We start from the raw sequence: 17927 nt of genomic DNA on the forward strand, positions 1-17927 counted from the left end.
TTGCTACTCCAGCTTTCTTTTAATTTCCACTTGCATGGAATATCTATTTCCATCCCCTCACTTTCATTCTGTATGTGTCCCTAGGTCTGAAGTGGGTGTCTGGTAAACAGCATATATATGGGTCTTGTTTTTGCATCCATTCAGCCAGTCTGTGTCTTTTGGTTGGAGCATTTATTCCATTTACCTTTAAAGCAATTATCAATATGTATGTTCCTATTACCATTTTCTTAATTGTTTTGGGTTTGTTATTTTAGGTCTTTTCCTTCTCTTGTGTTTCCTGCCTAGAGAAGTTCCTTTAGTATTTGTTGTAAAGCTGGTTTGGTGGTGCTGAATTCTCTTAGCTTTTGCTTGTCTGTAAAGGTTTTAATTTCTCCATTGAATCTGAATGAGATCCTTGCTGGCTAGAGTAATCTTGTTTGTAAGTTTTTCCCTTTCATCACTTTAAATAAGTCCTGCCACACCCTTCTGGGTTGCAGAGTTTCTGCTGAAAGATCAGCTGTTTACCTTATGTGGACTCCCTTGTATGTTATTTGTTGTTTTTCCCTTGCTGCGTTCAATATTTTTTCTTTGTATTTAATTTTTGATAATTTGATTAATATGTGCCTTGGTGTTTTTCTCCTTGGACTTATCCTGTATGGAACTCTCTGCTCTTCCTGGACTTATTGACTACTTCCTTGCCGATATTATGGAAGTTTTCAACTATAATTTCTTCAAATATTTTCTCAGTCTCTTTCTTTTTCTCTTCTTCTTCTGGGACCCCTATAATTCGAATATCGGTGCATTTAATGCTGTCCCAGAGGTCTCTGAGGCTGTCCTCAATTCTTTTCATTCTTTTTTCTTTATTCTGCTCTGCTGTAGTTATTTCCACTATTTTGTCTTCCAGGTCACTTATCCGTTCCTCTGCCCCAGTTATTCTTCAATTGATTCCTTCCAGAGAATTTTTAATTTCATTTATTGTGTTGTTCCTCATTGTTTGTTTGTGCTTTAGTTCTTCTAGGTCTTTGTTAAATGTTTCTTGTATTTTCTCCATTCTATTTCCAAGATTTTGGATCATCTTTACTATCATTACTCTGAATTCTTTTTCACATAGACTGCCTATTTCCTCTTCATTTGTTTGGTCTGGTGGGTTTTTACCTTGCTCCTTCATCTGCTGTGTATTTCTCTGTCTTCTCATTTTGCTTAACTTACTGTGTTTGGGGTCTCCTTTTCACAGGCTGCAGGTTCTTAGTTCCCATTGTTTTTGGTGTCTGCCCTCAGTGGGTAAGGTTGGTTCAGTGGGTTGTGTAGGATTCCTGGTGCAGGGGACTGCTGCCTGTGTTCTGGTGGATGAGGCTGGATCTTGTCTTTCTGGTGGGCAGGACTGTGTCCGGTGGTGTGTTTTGTGGTGTCTGTGAACTTAGTATGACTTTAGGCAGCCTCTCTGCTAATGGGTGGGGTTATTTTCCTGTCTTGCTAGTTGTTTGGCATGGGGCGTCCAGCACTGATTGTTGAGTGGAGCTGGGTCTTAGTATTGAGACAGAGATCTCTGGGAGAGCTCTCACTGATTGATATTACGTGGGGCCAGGAGGTCTCTGGTGGACCAGTGTCCTGAACTCGGCTCTCCCACTTCAGAGACTCAGGCCTGACACCCGGCCGGAGCACCAAGACCCTGTCAGCCACACAACTCAGAAGAAAAGGGAGAAAAAAATGAAAGAAAGAAAATAATTAAAATTAAAAAAATATTTATTTATTAAAATTAAAAAAATTAAAAAGTAATAAAAAAAAGAAAAGAAATGAGCAACCAAACCAATAAAGAATTCCACCAATGATAACAAGCACTAAAAACTATCCTAAAAAAAAAAAAAAAATAGGACAGATAGAACCCTAGGACAAATGGTAAAAGAAAACCTATACAGACAAAAATCATACAAAGAAGCATGCATATACACACTCACAAAAAGAGAAAAAGGAAAATATATATATATATATAAAATAAAGGAAGAGAGCAACCAAATCAATAAACAAACCTACCAATTATAATAAGCTCTTAATACTAAACTGAGGTAAATATAAAACCAGAAAAAAATTAGATGCAGAAAGCAAACCCCAAGTCTACAGTTGCTCCCAAAGTCCATTGCCTCAATTTGGGGATGATTCGTTGTCTATTAAAGTACTCCACAGATGCAGGGTACATCAAGTTGATTGTGGAGATATAATCCGCTGCTCCTGAGGCTGCTGGGAGAGATTTCCCTTTCTCATCTTTGTTTGCACAGCTCCTGGGGTTCAGCTTTGGATTTGGCCCTGTCTCTGCATGTAGATCGCCTGAGGGCGTCTGTTCTTCACTCAGACAGGACAGCATTAAAGTAGCAGCTGATTCGGGGGCTCTGGCTCACTCAGGCGGGGGGAGGGAGGGGTACGGAGTGCGGGGCGAGCCTGCGGCGGCAGAGACCAGCATGACGTTGCACCAGCCTGAGGTGCACCGTGTGTTCTCCTGGGGAAGTTGTCCCTGGATCACAGGACCCTGGCAGTGGAGGGCTGCACAGGCTCCCAGGAGGGGAGGTGTGGATAGTGACCTGTGCTTGCACACAGGCTTCTTGGTGGCGGCAGCAGCAGCCTTAGTGTTTCAGCCCGTCTCTGGGGTCCGCGCTGATAGACGCGGCTTGCACCCGTCTCTGGAGCTCGTTTAGGCGGTGCTCTGAATCCCTTCTCCTCGTGTACCCCGAAACAATGGTCTCTTGCCTCTTAGGCAGCTCCAGTCTTTTTCCCGGACTCCCTCCCGGCTAGCTGTGGCTCACTAGCCCCCTTCAGGCTGTGTTCACGCAGCCAACCCCAGTCCTCTCCCTGCGATCTGATCTCCGAAGCCTGAGCCTCAGCTCCCAGCCCCCGCCCACCCCGGAGGGTGAGCAGACAAGCCTCTCAGGCTGGTGAATGCTGGTCGGCACTGATCCTCTGTGCGGGAATCTCTCCACTTTGCCCTCCACACCCCTGTTGCTGCGCTCTCCTCCATGGCTCCGAAGCTTCCCGCCCTCCGACCCACCCCCTGTCTCCACCAGTGAAGGAGCTTCCTAGTGTGTGGAAACTTTTCCTCCTTCAGCTCCCTCCCAGAGGTGCAGGTCCCATCCCTATTCTTTTGTCTCTTTTTTCTTTTTTCTTTTGCCCTACCCAGGTACGTGGGGAGTTTCTTGCCTTTTGGGGAGTCTGAGGTCTTCTGCCAGTGTTCAGTAGGTGTTCTGTAGGAGTTGTTCCACATGTAGATGTATTTTTGATGTATATGTGGGAAGGAAGGTGATCTCCACATCTTACTCCTCCGCCATCTTGAAGGTCCCCCCCAGAATCATTTTTGATTCTTTCATGTCTTGACCCCTTTGTGTAGTATTAGGCACATATGGATTAAATGTCTAAAATGCCCTGCACACCCCCATGCCCTCACCCCAGTTCAAACCCTCACTGGTTCCATCACAGGTTATCAGAATAGGTATCCAGATTGACTTACACTCCTCGCCTCTCCCCCCAGTAGACCATTACTACCCAGCACTGCCAGCGTTTTCTTTCTATGATTCTGCTGGAAAAATCACTCCACCTGGCTCCCCATTGCCTGTTCAATTACATATAACCTCATTCAATGCCTTTGTTAACCTGTCTCCAACCTAATATTCCTTAGCAATTTCTGACTTCACCCTTACATTTATCCTGCATGCAGTATCAAATTTAATCACTTCCTTTCTGTAGTTTCCAGAGCCTCTGCCTTTGTTTATACCATTCCAGCCACATGGTGGCCTTTTCCAACCTCAAGGCCACCATATCCATCCATCCAAGTCCTACCCATCTTTCAAGATCCAGATCACATACCACCTCCTCTGTGAAGTCTTCTCTGAGTGATCCAGTGAGATGTGACTTCTGCCTCTCTAAGCTATTAGAGCCCCATTACTCATATAACAACTAATCATATTTGGTATAGTTTCATGGTATTCATGTAAATGTCTCATCTTTGTTACCTCTTTAATCTCTTAGAGCAGATATTTTGTCTTACCATCTGTCATCTGCAAAGTCTGACACAATGTTTTGTGCAAAGTAGAAGTGTTTATGTAGTAGATAATGGTAAAACAATGATGAGCAGTGAGAAAACCTTGAGTATAAACATTCCATAGTTTAAATCCTGTGCCTACAAAATTTTTCCTTGTTTAATGGAATTTAGCAGTGCTAAGAATGTTATTAAGGATTGCAGTCTCAGTCAAAGAACTGAAGAGAAGAAACAGAAGTGACACTTAGCTCTTCACTGCAAACTCATGGACAAAGTAGTAGCTCTAGATCCAGACAGAGATAGTCGAAAGTATCCTGAATATTTTCATTTCTTTGTTGTCTAAGTGCCTAGATCTCTAATTTTATTGACTTATTTTTGTTTGAGGTAATATTTTATTTTTAATAGGGATTGGACAGTTTTTTGGACTGGATAGTTTTTTGGTGGGTGTTTAAGGGAGAGATAGGTGAGCGATGCTGAAGGGCACTTATGGTTTGGCGCAAGTCAAACAAAAACAGTGAGAGCTGCAGTTAGTTTAACCTTCCTGTCCCCTCTCCCTCACCAGGATGCACGAATTCCACAGCCAGATACGTTTTTCATGGGGAGAAGCTGTTGCTTTGACGTGGGCCAGGGGAAATGTCTTTTGCATCGATAGCTGAGAATCGTTACTGTGGACTGTCTAGAGGGATGAGATATAGCTTTATTTATCTTAGTTGCTTTGTAATACTCCTTTGAAAAATGAACTCTTACTCTTATCTGACTAAGAGCATTTAATTTATTGTAAATGCAATGGTGAAATTTAATATCCAAAGCTTTCATCAATTTAAGGCCATTTTGAAAGCTCAACTCCTTTGTTCAGAATGCAGCCCCCATTTCACTTAATTTCCCACAGAGTGTCTTCTCATGATTTATGTTAATTTTCTCGTGGAAGCCCAAATCCTGATCTCATCATTGTGACTCACCAGTCAGAAAGGTCTAGGGCTAAAATTTACAGAGTTTGCTCTTTCCCTTGGGGACATGGAACAGATTTGTAGCCTCAGTGTTGGAAGGTAGAGTTTCAAATAAGAAATGACAATGCAGCATTGTGTCAGGGCACTGGGTAGTGTTTGTCCCACACAAGGATAGAACATTAATCCATTTTTTTGTCAGGGTCAGCAACTTTCATATTTCTATATTTATTCTCAGCCTTCAATTCTTCCATTGAATATGCAATATTACTTGAAACGATTCATCTCTGTGATGGCTGTTGATTGAATGAGTTTTTCAGATCCCTGAGAGAACTGTTCCAGTAGTTATTCTGGTGATCTGCTATGCCAGGCATCTTCTAAGCACATTAGTGACTCAACGACCATAGCTCTCTAAGGCTGAGCCAGAGTCTTGGTGCCTCTAAATTCAGTTTAAAAAATAAATATAATGAGCATTTTTAAATGAAAAAATTAATATTGACTGGAAACTGTTTACTATAATTGCCAAAATTAATTGAGAGTTTATGACATGCCAGGTATAATCCTAATCACTTTCTATTCATTAACTTATTGGTTCTTTTCTGAGGTAGGTACAATTAGTATTCTTATTTTACAGATGAAAAAAATTGAGGGAGCAAGAGGTTAGGTAACTCACCCAGAGTCACCAACTAATAAGTGGTGAATCCCTGACTAGAATCCAGGTATCCCTGACTTGGGAACCTGAATGTCTAACTACCAAGTTACTTGGCCTCATGGCCTCCTGGTCAACACCAGTGATGACTTGAGAAGAAAGAGGAACATTGAGGAAGTGTGGAAAATATGTGAGGCTAGAGCAGGAAGAAGGGAAAACCAAGACTTGTGAACTGGAAAACTGGGTGGGGAAGGCAAGAGAAATGGGGGTGAAGTGGGTGGATAGAAGGGGTGAAGTGGGTGGATAGAAGGGTTGAGGAGAGGATATGCTGTGAGGAGCAAACAGGAATGAAAAACCACTGCAGCTGCCTTCCTTGGGGAGAGGGCTGAGCTCCTGTGGTTCTAAGGAATATTCCAGAACCCAGGGTGTTAGCTTAAACAAGTAGCTCCTGAAGAAGCAGTCAGTAGAGTCTTTACAGTTCTCAAGTCTGGAGACAGGAGAGCAAGTGTAGCTGAACTGGAATAAGGGAGAGTAGAATTCAAGAAAGAAGCCAGGCTTACTGATAAACGAGTGTTTTCCAATAGCTGCTTTGTGCAAGTACATTATGCAAAGATAGAATCTATAATTAGTCAACGTACCTGTATTTGTTGATTCAAGTAAAGCCTGTATTAAGCATCTACTGTGTGAAAAACCCCATATTAAACACTGAAGAGGATCCAATATAAAATACATTTCGAAATTTTAAGTGGTGTGCGTATGTGTGTTTGTGTCTCTATGTACACTAGTATCGGTAGAAGCAAGGACATTAACATGAGACAAGTGTATCATTACTATATTACGAAGTATAGCAATGTAGGTACCATAAAGGAGATACAAAAATCCAAAACGCTGCAAGGCTTCCAAAAATGTAGGGGACTCTATTCAGTTAAAGGACTGGGAAAGATTTCTTGGCGAAAGGGGTGTTTGAGGAGAGCTTTGAAAGATAGAGAGGATTTTCGTGGATGACAAATGTGGGACATACGGTGAACTTCAGAGAACTCAGAAATAGTTGTTTTAAGCTGAATCTACCCCAGGATTTTACTAATGTAAGATATTCTTTTCTCTCCCCAAAGTGAAGAATTAGATAATCTCATCAAAATGAACAAAAGCTTGAATAGATAAGATTTTAAAACATCTCTTTTTTCGCTTTATTACTGAATTTGCTTTGTTATTTGAGCATGAGGACCCATATACTGGGCTAGTCAAAAGTGTCCTACAAATCTTGAATAAAAAGCTTGCAGAAATCGTTTCATAATTATTATAAATGGTTATTACAATTTAAAGACACTAATGTTGAAGTGTCTTTGATTTTCACACACCAGTGTTTAGTAAGGCAGTTATAAAAATAACCACATTTCTCTTCCTGAAATACTCATATATTAGTATGTAAACAGTTTGGTTTGGTCACTGAATGCTTGTAGTTGAACCACTACAAAAACCACTCATTTTCTTAGTTAACATTATCTCCTTATTATGAGTCATTTGTAATTGCATAACTTAAAGATCATATTAATTGAGGTTTGTGTTAGGGGTCTGTGCAATTTTAGTTCTCTCTCTGTTACTTGGCACACTAACATACAAAACGCGCAGGGACCAAAGTGAAGAAGAAACAAAGCAAATGTCAGTTTTCTTATCTATAAAGAGAGGTGGCATTAGATTAAGAATCAGACTTCACGGCCTACTGGGACCAGGCAGGGATAGATGAGTGAAGGGAGCTGGCTCTGTAATGTAGAGGGAGAGCCCTGTCTGGGAGAGCCCAACTGTTTCTCAGCTCCAGCTGATGTTGCCACGTGAGAATTTGAGCCTAAAGTTGCAGGACACTTTCAGGAGATCCTGAAACTCCAGGTGTCTACATGTCATGGCCAGCTTTGTAAATATTGGCCCACATAAAAAACAAAAACACTCCATGAACCCAAACAACACATCCATGAACCTATTACAGCTTGTAGATCCCCAGTCTGTATCTTGTCTTTTCTTTTCTTTAAGGTCCACTGCAATTTAAATTTTGAGTCTAGGAAGATACCTGTTTGGAATAAAGTGATTTCAAGAATTGTAGCTCATCTTTCCTAACCATCTTTTTTTCCTGTCTTATATGTAAACTGATCTATGTTTTTATGAGTTAGGTATCCATTATTAGCACTGATGAGCCTTTTTGTTCAATACATTTAAAGAAATCAGGGTATTGATGGTCTCTTTAGAGCAAATCTTAAGGCAGAGCCAACAGAGAAAATGTAAGTGCATCTGTCTCTAACCTGAAAATATTATCTCCCAGATTGCTTGTTTTATTCTTTCAGACATTATTAGCTGGAAGGGAGTTATGTCCTCTGGCATAAAAATGTACTAGCAGATGGGGCAGTGCACTCAGTATTGTACATTTAGTTCAGACATGATTGCCCAGAAGGATTTCTGCTGCTCTATTCAGTAAGAATAAATGAGCAATTCATGAAAAATTTTTACTGTATCTGACCTTTCAAGATACCACACAATTTTATTTCAATATGCAGTCTTTTATTTGAATTTCTTTGTGTTTTATAGACCCAAAAGCCTTGAAAATCTCATCGTTGTGAATACCCGGACAGACAAAGATGGCAAAGGGTAAGATCTGATTGATCTCAGATTGAGACTCATACAGGCTTCTTTGATTGAGTCCTAAACTGTATGCCATTTCCTGGGGGAGACCCCCTGTTCAAGACAAAAGTCAGACAGGCTGGTGGAAGAGGCACTTGATCAGGGTCAGGAGATGGGTGGGTGTCTTGGTACTGGCTCTGCCACCGACATCAATCTGGGTGACCCTGGACAAGTGGCTTAACCTCTGGAGACCTCTGTTTCCTCAGTCCATAAAATGAAGGGTATGATCTAGATGGTCTCTAACTTCCCTTTTACATCTGAAAGTGAAAGAAATCAAACTGACCATTACAAGTAGTGAACAGTAGGCTGGTTTATGAACTAAATATGTTCACTATAGGACATTTTGATGCTGGGAGCATAGCTCCTCACCACTGAAGTCTTTCTAAGGGAGTAAGGCATTTTTCAGTTGCAATCTTGATTGAGTCACTTCATATGTATATCACTCAGATACACTTGTAAACATCTCAAGGTCAAAAGCCATGCTTTTATTTATTTTGTATCATAAAAAAGATTAATTAATGATCAGTAACCATTAATTTAAAGAGCATTTAAAGAAGTTAACTTATAGTTCTAGACTGACACTGATATACTAGAAAATGAATTACTACTGACATTATTTTTCATGTTGAAAGAAATCAAACTTTTGACAGTTTCATTAAAGAAAATCCCAGAACAATCAAGAATGACAAAGGATAAAGATTTCTGAGGTCTCTACTGCTTTTTCTCCAGATTGGCTGTTTACCTTGTATTCAGTGTGTCATTACATTTGCCTTTTCCTAACATGATGATTATTTCTATTGTCCTGGTTATCTTTAAAAACCATTGATCTGTGCCAAGCTGTGCACAGATGGGTATTCTAGCATTCCAAGTCAAACTCGGTGGTATGCCTTCTTAACCCTCTCTGATGTAGAAAACAACAAAGTCTATATAACAAAAAGTGTGGGCAATCACAAACTCCATTCAGACACTGAACACTTATTAACAACATATTACGATAATGTGAATGTGCAAACATTATTACAGGTGATATTTTTTTCCAAATGGGGAACAGATGAAGTGGGAAAGCAGTCAGTTCTCTGTAAGTGGTTGTATGAGTTTTACAGGAAAAGATGAGATTTCATATTTTTTAAGAAATAAACTTTGGAAAATGAAATTAAACATCCTCTAGAAGGAATCAGTAGCAGAATAACTGGGGCAGAGGAACAGATAAGTGACCTGGAAGATAAAATAGTGGAAATAACTACCACAGAGCAGAATAAAGAAAAAAGAATGAAAAGAATTCAGGAGAGTCTCAGAGACCTCTGGGACAACATTAAATGCACCAACTTTCAAATTATAGGGATCCCAGTAGAAGAAAAAAAGAGAGGGACTGAGAAAATATTTAAAGACATTATAGTTGAAAACTTCTCTAATATGGGAAAGGAAATAGTCAATCAAATCCAGGAAGCACAGAGAGTCCCATACAGGATAAATCCAAAGAGAAACACGCCAAGACACATACTAATCAAACTATTAAAAATTAATAACAAAAAAAAATATTAAAAGCAGCAAGGGAAAAACAACAAATAACATACAAGGGAATCCCCATAAGGTTAACAGCTGATCTTTCAGCAGAAACTCTGCAAACCAGAAGGGATTGGCAGGACATATTTAAAGTGATGAAAGGGAAAAACCTACAAACAAGATTACTCTACCCAGCAAGGATCTCATTCAGATTCAATGGAGAAATTAAAACCTTCACAGACAAGCAAAAGCTAAGAGAATTCAGCACCACCAAACCAGCTTTACAAAAAATGCTAAAGGAACTTCTCTAGGCAGAAAACATAAGAGAAGGGAAAGACCTATAATAACAAACCCAAAACAATTAAGAAAATGGTAATAGGAACGTACATACTGATAATTACCTAAAATGTAAATGGATTAAATGCTCCAACCAAAAGACATAGACTGGCTGAATGGATACAAAAACAAGACCCGTATGTATGCTGTCTACAAGAGACCCACTTAAGACCAAGGGACACATACAGACCAAAGTGAGGGGGTGAAAATGATGCTCCATCAAAATGGAAATCAAAAGAAAGTTGGAGTAGCAATTCTCATAGCAGGCAAGATAGACTTTAAAATAAAGACTATTACAAGAGACAAAGAAGGACACTACATAATGATCAAGGGATCAATCCAAGAAGAAGATATAACAATCGTAAATATTTATGCACCCAACATAGGAGCACCAAAATACATAAGGCAAATGCTAACAACCATAAAAGGGGAAATCGACAGTAACACAATCATAGTAGGGGACTTAACACCCCACTTTCACCAATGGACAGATCATCCAAAATGAAAGTAAATAAGGAAACACAAGCTTTAAATGATGCATTAAACAAGATGGACTTAATTGATATTTATAGAACATTCCATCCAAAAACAACAGAATACACTTTCTTCTCAAGTGCTCATGGAACGTTCTCCAGGACAGATCAAGCCTTGGTAAATTTTAAAAAACTGAAATCGTATCAAGTATCTTTTCTGACAACAACGCTATGAGATGAGATATCAATTACAGGGAAAAAACTGTAAAAAATACAAACATATGGAGGCTAAACAATACACTACTTAATAACCAAGAGATCACTGAAGAAATCAAAGAGGATATCAAAAAATACCTAGAAACAAATGACAATGAAAAAATGATGACCCAAAACCTATGGGATGCAGCAAAAGCAGTTCTCAGAGGGAAGTTTATAGCAATACAATCCTACCTCAAGAAACAAGAAACATCTCAAATAAACAACCTAACCTTACACCTAAAGCAATTAGAGAAAGAAGAGCAAAAGAAAACCCGAAGTTAGCAGAAGGAAGGAAATCATAAAGATCAGACGAGAAATAAATGAAAAACAAATGAAGGAAACGATGGCAAAGATCAATAAAACTAAAAGCTGGTTCTTTGAGAAGATAAACAAAATTCATAAACCATTAGCCAGATTCATCTAGAAAAAAAGGGAGAAGACTCAAATCAACAGAATTAGAAATGAAAAAGGAGAAGTAACAACTGACACTGCAGAAATACAAAGGATCATGAGAGATTACTACAAGCACCTATATGCCAATAAAATGGACAACCTGGAAGAAATCAACAAATTCTTAGAAAAATACAACCTTCCAAGACTGAACCAGGAGGAAATAGAAAATATAAACAGACCAATCACAGCACTGAAATTGAGACTGTGATTAAAAATCTTCCAACAAACAAAAGCCCAGGACCAGATGGCTTCACAGGCGAATTCTATCAAACACTTACAGAAGAGCTAACACTTATCCTTCTCAAGCTCTTCCAAAATATAGCAGAGGGAGGGACACTCCTAAACTGATTCTACAAGGCCACCATCACCCTGATACCAAAACCAAAGATGTCACAAAAAAAGAAAACTACAGGCCAATATCACTGATGAACATAGATGCGAAAATCCTCAACAAAATACTAGCAAACAGATTCCAACAGCATATTAAAAGGATCATACACCATGAGCAAGTGGAGTTTATCCCAGGAATGGAAGGATTCTTCAACATACGCAAATCAATCAATGTGATAAACCATATTAACAAATTGAAGTAGAAAAGCCATATGATCATCTCAATAGATGCAGAGAAAGCTTTTGACAAAATTCAACACCGTTTATGATAAAACCCTCCAGAAAGTAGGCATAGAGGGAACTTACCTCAACATAATAAAGGCCATATATGACAAACCCACAGCCAACATTGTTCTCAATGGTAAAAATCTGAAACCATTTCCAGTAAGATCAGGAACAAGATAAGGTTGCCCACTCTCACCACTGTTATTCAACATAGTTTTGGAAGTTTTAGCCACAGCAATCAGGGAAGAAAAAGAAATAAAAGGAATCCAAATCAGAAAAGAAGAAGTAAAACTGTCACTGTTTGCAGATGACATGATACTTTAGATAGAGAATCCTAAAGGTGCTACCAGAAAAACTACAGGAGCTAATCAATGAATTTGGTAAAGTAGCAGAATACAGAATTAATGCACAGAAATCTCTTTCATTCCTATACACTAATGATGAAAAATCTGAAAGAGAAATTAAGGAAACACTCCCATTTACCATTGCAACAAAAAGAATAAAATACCTAGGAATAAACCTACCTAAGGAGACAAAAAACCTGTATGTAGAAAACTGTATGACACCTATGAAAGAAATTAAAGATGATACAAACAGATGGAGAGATATACCATGTTCTTGGATTAGAAGTATCAACATTGTGAAAATGACTATACTACCCAAAGCAATCTAAAGCTTCAATGAAATCCCTATCCAAACTACCAATGGCATTTTTCACAGAACTAGAACAAAAAATTTCACAATGTGTATGGAAACCCAAAAGACCCCGAATAGCCAAAGCAATCTTGAGAAAGAAAAACGAAAAAAAAAAAAAAAAAAAAAAGAAAAACGGAGCTGGAGGAATCAGGCTCCCGGACTTCAGACTATACTGCAAAGCTACAGAAATGAAGACAGTATAGTACTGGCACAAAAACATAAATATAGATCAATGGAACAGGATAGAAGGCCCAGAGATAAACCCACGCACATATGGTCACCTTATCTTTGATAAAGGAGGCAAGAGTATGCAATGGAGAAAAGACAGCCTCTTCAATAAGTGGTGCTGGGAAAACTGGACAGCTACATGTAAAAGAATGTAGAACACTCCCTAACACTGTACACAAAAATAAACTCAAAATGGATTAAAGACCTAAATTTAAGGCCAGACACTATCAAACTCTCAGAGGAAAACATAGGCAGAACACTCTATGACATAAATCACAACAAGATCCTTTTTGACCCACCTCCTAGAGAAATGGAAATAAAAACAAAAATAAACAAATGGGACTTAATATAACTTAAAAGCTTTTGCAAAGCAAAGGAAACCATAAACAAGATGAAAAGACAACCCTCAGAATGGGAGAACATATTTGCAAATGAAGCAACTGACAAAGGATTAATCTCCAAAATATACAAGCAACTCATGCAGCTCAATATCAAGAAAACAAACAACCCAATCCAAAAATGGGCAGAAGACCTAAATAGACATTTCTCCAAAGAAGATATACAGATTGCCAACAAACATATGAAAGGTTGCTCAACATCACTAATCATTAGAGAAATGCAAGTCAAAACTACAATGAGGTATCACCTCACACCAGTCAGAATGGGCATCATCACAAAATCTACAAACAATAAATGCTGGAGAGGGTGTGGAGAAAAGAGAACCCTCTTGCACTGTTGGTGAGAATGTAAATTGATACAGCCACTATGGAGAACAGTATGGAGTTTCCTTAAAAAACTAAAAATAGAACTACCATATGACCCAGCAATCCCACTACTGGGCATATACCTTGAGAAAACCATAATTCAAAAAGAGACATGTACTACAGTATTCATTGCAGCTCTATTTACAATAGCTAGGACATGGAAACAACCTAAGTGTCCATCGACAGATGAATGGATAAAGAAGATGTGGCATGTATATACAATGGGATATTACTCGGCCATAAAAAGAAACGAAACTGAGTTATTTGTAGTGAGGTGGATGGACCTAGAGACTGTCATACAGAGTGAAGTAAGTCAGAAAGAGAAAAATAAATATCGTATGCTAACACATATATGGAATCTAAAAAAAACCCAAAAAATGATTCTGAAGAACCTAGGGACAGGGCAGGAGTAAAGACGCAGACGTAGAGAATGGACTTGAGGACACGGGGAGGGGGAAGGGTAAGGTGGGACAAAGTGAGAGAGTGGCATGGATTTATATATACTAACAAATGTAAAATAGATAGCTAGTGGGATGCAGACACATTACACAGGGAGATTAGCTCTGTGCTTTGTGACCACCTAGAGGGGTGGGATAGGGAGGGTGGGAGGGAGACGCAAGAGGGAGGAGATATGGGGATATATGTATATGTATAGGATTCACTTTGTTACAAAGCAGAAACTAACACACCATTGTAAAGCATTTATACTCCAATAAAGATGTTAAAAATAATTTTAATTAATTAATTAAAAGATAAATAAATAAATGAAGTTTGGAAAGTTCCATACAAGTGGTGGAAATTAGGAAAAGTGGGTGAACACAAGTCAATCGTGTGGGCTAGGAAGGAGGAGAAAAGAGAAGGGTTTGTAAGCTGGTATAACTTGATAGCAGCTGGGCTTTGATGCAGAAAGGATGGGTCTCTTTGGTGTGGTAAGGAGAGCCCACAGTTTCTTTTCCTTCTTCCCTGCCTGTCTCCCTTCCTTCTTCCTTACACAGAAAGACCCTCAAATGTCAGCAGTCTTATCACAGTGAAAGACAGAGACAGATGAAAATGGCATTGAACAACTGGGGGATTTAGAGAGATTAGCTTTCATATTCCCTAATTGTTTTAAGCTATTGGCGTGTGAAAGTTTTATTGGTTGTGGTCAACTCATATAAAGTACTGGGGTCATCAAAGAGTTATTTCTACCTTTCCCAGGTTACTTTTTATTAAAAATGACTTGTCTAAATCTTCAAAATGTTTAGATTTAAAATGTTGATCATCTGATTTCCACCCTTGATGTGAATGCTTTTCATGTTTAAGGAAGACAATATCTCAACACATATATTAAAGTTAGTTTCTCACCAACCCACCCTCAAAGAATAAAGAAAGCAAAAGCTGAGATGTGGGGGGATCTTTTACGTTTAAATTGATTTAATCATAACTGAGTAATGGTTGGGTTCTCACTGTAGGATAGTTAGCATATCAGCATTTGGCATGAGAAGAGCCACTTGAATTAAATATTTCTAAAGACTTCTGATGTTTCAGGTACTGATAACGTCTTACTGCTGTTGTGAAAAATCTACTGTTGAATCTCTCTCTCTCTTTCTCTCTCCGTTGCTGTGCTCTCCCTGCCCCCTCCAATGTTATAAAGAAACCAAGGCCTAGGAAGTCTTAAAGTTAATCAAAGGACTGACAAAAACGAGAAAGGGAAAGTAAAGCTCCTAACATAATGGGGCTCTCTTTTTTCATGTTAGATTTTTACACCTTGTTGGAAATGGGAGTGTTATGCTTTCCTCTGTCACAGTTGAACTGTTGCACTTTGGGGCCTATCAGAGATAGTAGGCAAAGAATATGATGAATCCTGTTTCCATAAGACCACATGCTTGAGTTGCACTGAAGTAAGTGCAGGAAAACTTACTGCATAATCTCTTATTCTATATTTTCTTAAATAATTTAAAAATGAGACAAATTTTCTATTTAAATTAAGAAATAGAAAGGACAAAATTGCAAAGTGAGAGGTGTGTTGGCGAAGATTTTTTAAACTAATTTAAACCAAGTACTACTGTGGAAATTAAAAAAGATAAGCTAAGGGATAATTATATTGAAGTTTCTCTGGTCAGTTGGCCCTGGAAACATCTGACATCCTTTCAGGGACATTCTTATTTATATGGTTTTCAGAAAAAATTGAATGCAAGTTAATTGACCTAAGGTCTCCATGTTTCTTCCAAAGAATCCAAGATCTCAAAATGGTTATCAAAGCAAATGCTAGGACAGATCAGACTAGCAGAGGGTGAGAACTGCTTTGATGTTTCTAAATCTTGCTTATTTTCTACTGGGTTAATTGTGTGATCTTCTCAGTATACTGAAGGGGGTCACATCTTTGAGTTTGGCTTCTCTCTTCTGTGTCTGAACTCTACTGCCCTGAGCTTTACTTTGGCGAGTCTATCTAAATTTAAATTTACCTAGAGCCCAATAGAATCCTAGAGATTAACTTAACTATATTATTGATAGGTAACTTTCATAACAAAAATGAATTTAATACCAGTATAATAATCTTCTCCAAAAGCTTGAATTAATCATCAATAATATGGAATGTGTATATAAAAAAATACTGTAGGAATACTTTGAAACTGATCTAAATTTTTTTAAAGAGGTGAAGACCTTGATAATGTTATCAAAGTGAATCCCAAAGAAAGTGAAAACACCACTGGGTAAGACTGATTAGTATCTTTAAATCTGATTTCTGTAAGTGACAATAAGATAAAATGATTTGGCATTTTAACTTTAGAAATATGTTTTACTGGCATGGAATTGGATAATAATGATAGGCCACATGACCTTTCCTCCTTGCTCCCAATAAGATTGCTTATTTTTGAAGAATTGCCCCATTGTTTAATAGTAAGTTGCCTTTTCTCCCAGATTTTGATTTGGTTTTAGGGGTGAGTTACTGAATTGAATTTGTTTGCATCTAAAGAAAGCACAATCTTGACAATATTTTAAAAGTGGATCTCCAAAATGACAAAGATAGCCAAGAGTGAGTCTTGACTAAAACTACTGAAAATCAACTTCTTTGAGGATGGTGGTCTCAGAAGGCAGCCCAGGGGAGGGGCTGGGCAGATACACACACTGGGAGGAAGAACACCCCATCACTTCTCTTCTTCAGGGCTATGTTGACAAGGCAGCAGTACTCAATCACGATACCTCTGCCATCCTCTACTGCCCCCTTTGGTTTCGGGCTATGCCCCTTTTGGTATTACTCAGTGCATTTTAATGGAGGTGACATGTGTCTCCCCAAGAAGTGTCATTAATTTTCCTACCATGTAAGGTATTTTTTCTTGCTCTTATAATTCACCATAATCTAATTATATTTTAAAAGGGGGAATGGTTGCATTTATATGAAGACATATTTTTTTAAAATTATTTTTCATATTGTTAAACTATTATCATCTTTTATATTTTCTTATTATTTAAAAACAGAATAGGCAATTATATCTGATTTGTTAGATGGAAATTTACATTCTATCTGGATCCAGTATAGAACTTTATCTAACTCAACATTACTTCAGTGCCACCCATCTGGGGTGTTCTAACAAGATGTATCTGAGGGCAAAGCTGATTTTGTTAAATAACAAGTTTCACGTATACTTATGCATTTTGAGAACAAAACAAAAACATCATATGTTTCTTGTTGGTAAATTAGGAAACTTAAATGGTCTTCAGCTCAAGATGTAAGAGAAGAATTTTCATTTGCATTTAGAGCTTTAAAAATTACATTGATAGAGAATGTGTATACTTACCACTTCTTAATTTTGCCAATCATTGTTCACTTGATTAGTGTTTTATTTTAATGACATTCATTAAAACTCATTTCCTTATTCAAAGGAAACAAGACCTCGATGGGCTTATTAAAGTGAATCCTGAAACAAATAAAAATATCAAGAGGTAAGTAATTTAAAGCTTTTTATTTCTCCTTTAGCATTTATAAACACATTGGAATTCTGAGTGCTTGCATTCAGGAGAGCAAATTGAAATTCAAACCGAACTGAACTCTTTTTTTCCAAATACATCATATTAAGCAATTCTATATGAGTGATACACAGAAGTGACCTCTTGCATTTTATTCTCAGGTGACATTTGCTATAAGGTAGATTTTGAGAAATTAAATGGGAATTTGACTACCCTTCTCTACTATTTATTTCTTTGTGTGTAAGTGTATGTGTGTGTGTGTGTGTGTGTGTGTGTGAGTCTGTATGTGTATGTGCATGTGTCAATAGTGTGTTACGTATAAATGTGTGTATATATTAGTGTATATGTATAAGTGTGTTGGTATAAGTGTATGTGTGCATATTAATCAGGGTT

At 38.1% G+C, this 17927-nt stretch overlaps 1 protein-coding gene across 12 annotated transcripts in view; it reads left to right on the forward strand.

Moving 5' to 3' along the window:
* Nucleotides 1-17927, forward strand: part of SCEL (sciellin) — a 133457-nt gene that overhangs the window by 68123 nt on the left and 47407 nt on the right. For 6 of the 12 annotated variants that reach the window (XM_036831207.1, XM_036831215.1, XM_036831210.1 and 3 more), the window contains exons 13-16: nucleotides 8168-8227; nucleotides 15799-15858; nucleotides 16220-16279; nucleotides 17451-17510. In XM_036831207.1, coding sequence (XP_036687102.1) covers nucleotides 8168-8227; nucleotides 15799-15858; nucleotides 16220-16279; nucleotides 17451-17510 — 240 coding nt within the window. The remainder of the gene's footprint in view (nucleotides 1-8167; nucleotides 8228-15798; nucleotides 15859-16219; nucleotides 16280-17450; nucleotides 17511-17927) is intronic. The other 6 variants (XM_036831212.1, XM_036831217.1, XM_036831216.1 and 3 more) reach the window with 2 other exon arrangements.

The sequence above is a fragment of the Balaenoptera musculus genome, chromosome 18 (genome assembly GCF_009873245.2).
Source record: "Balaenoptera musculus isolate JJ_BM4_2016_0621 chromosome 18, mBalMus1.pri.v3, whole genome shotgun sequence".
NCBI classification, from domain to species: domain Eukaryota; kingdom Metazoa; phylum Chordata; class Mammalia; order Artiodactyla; family Balaenopteridae; genus Balaenoptera; species Balaenoptera musculus.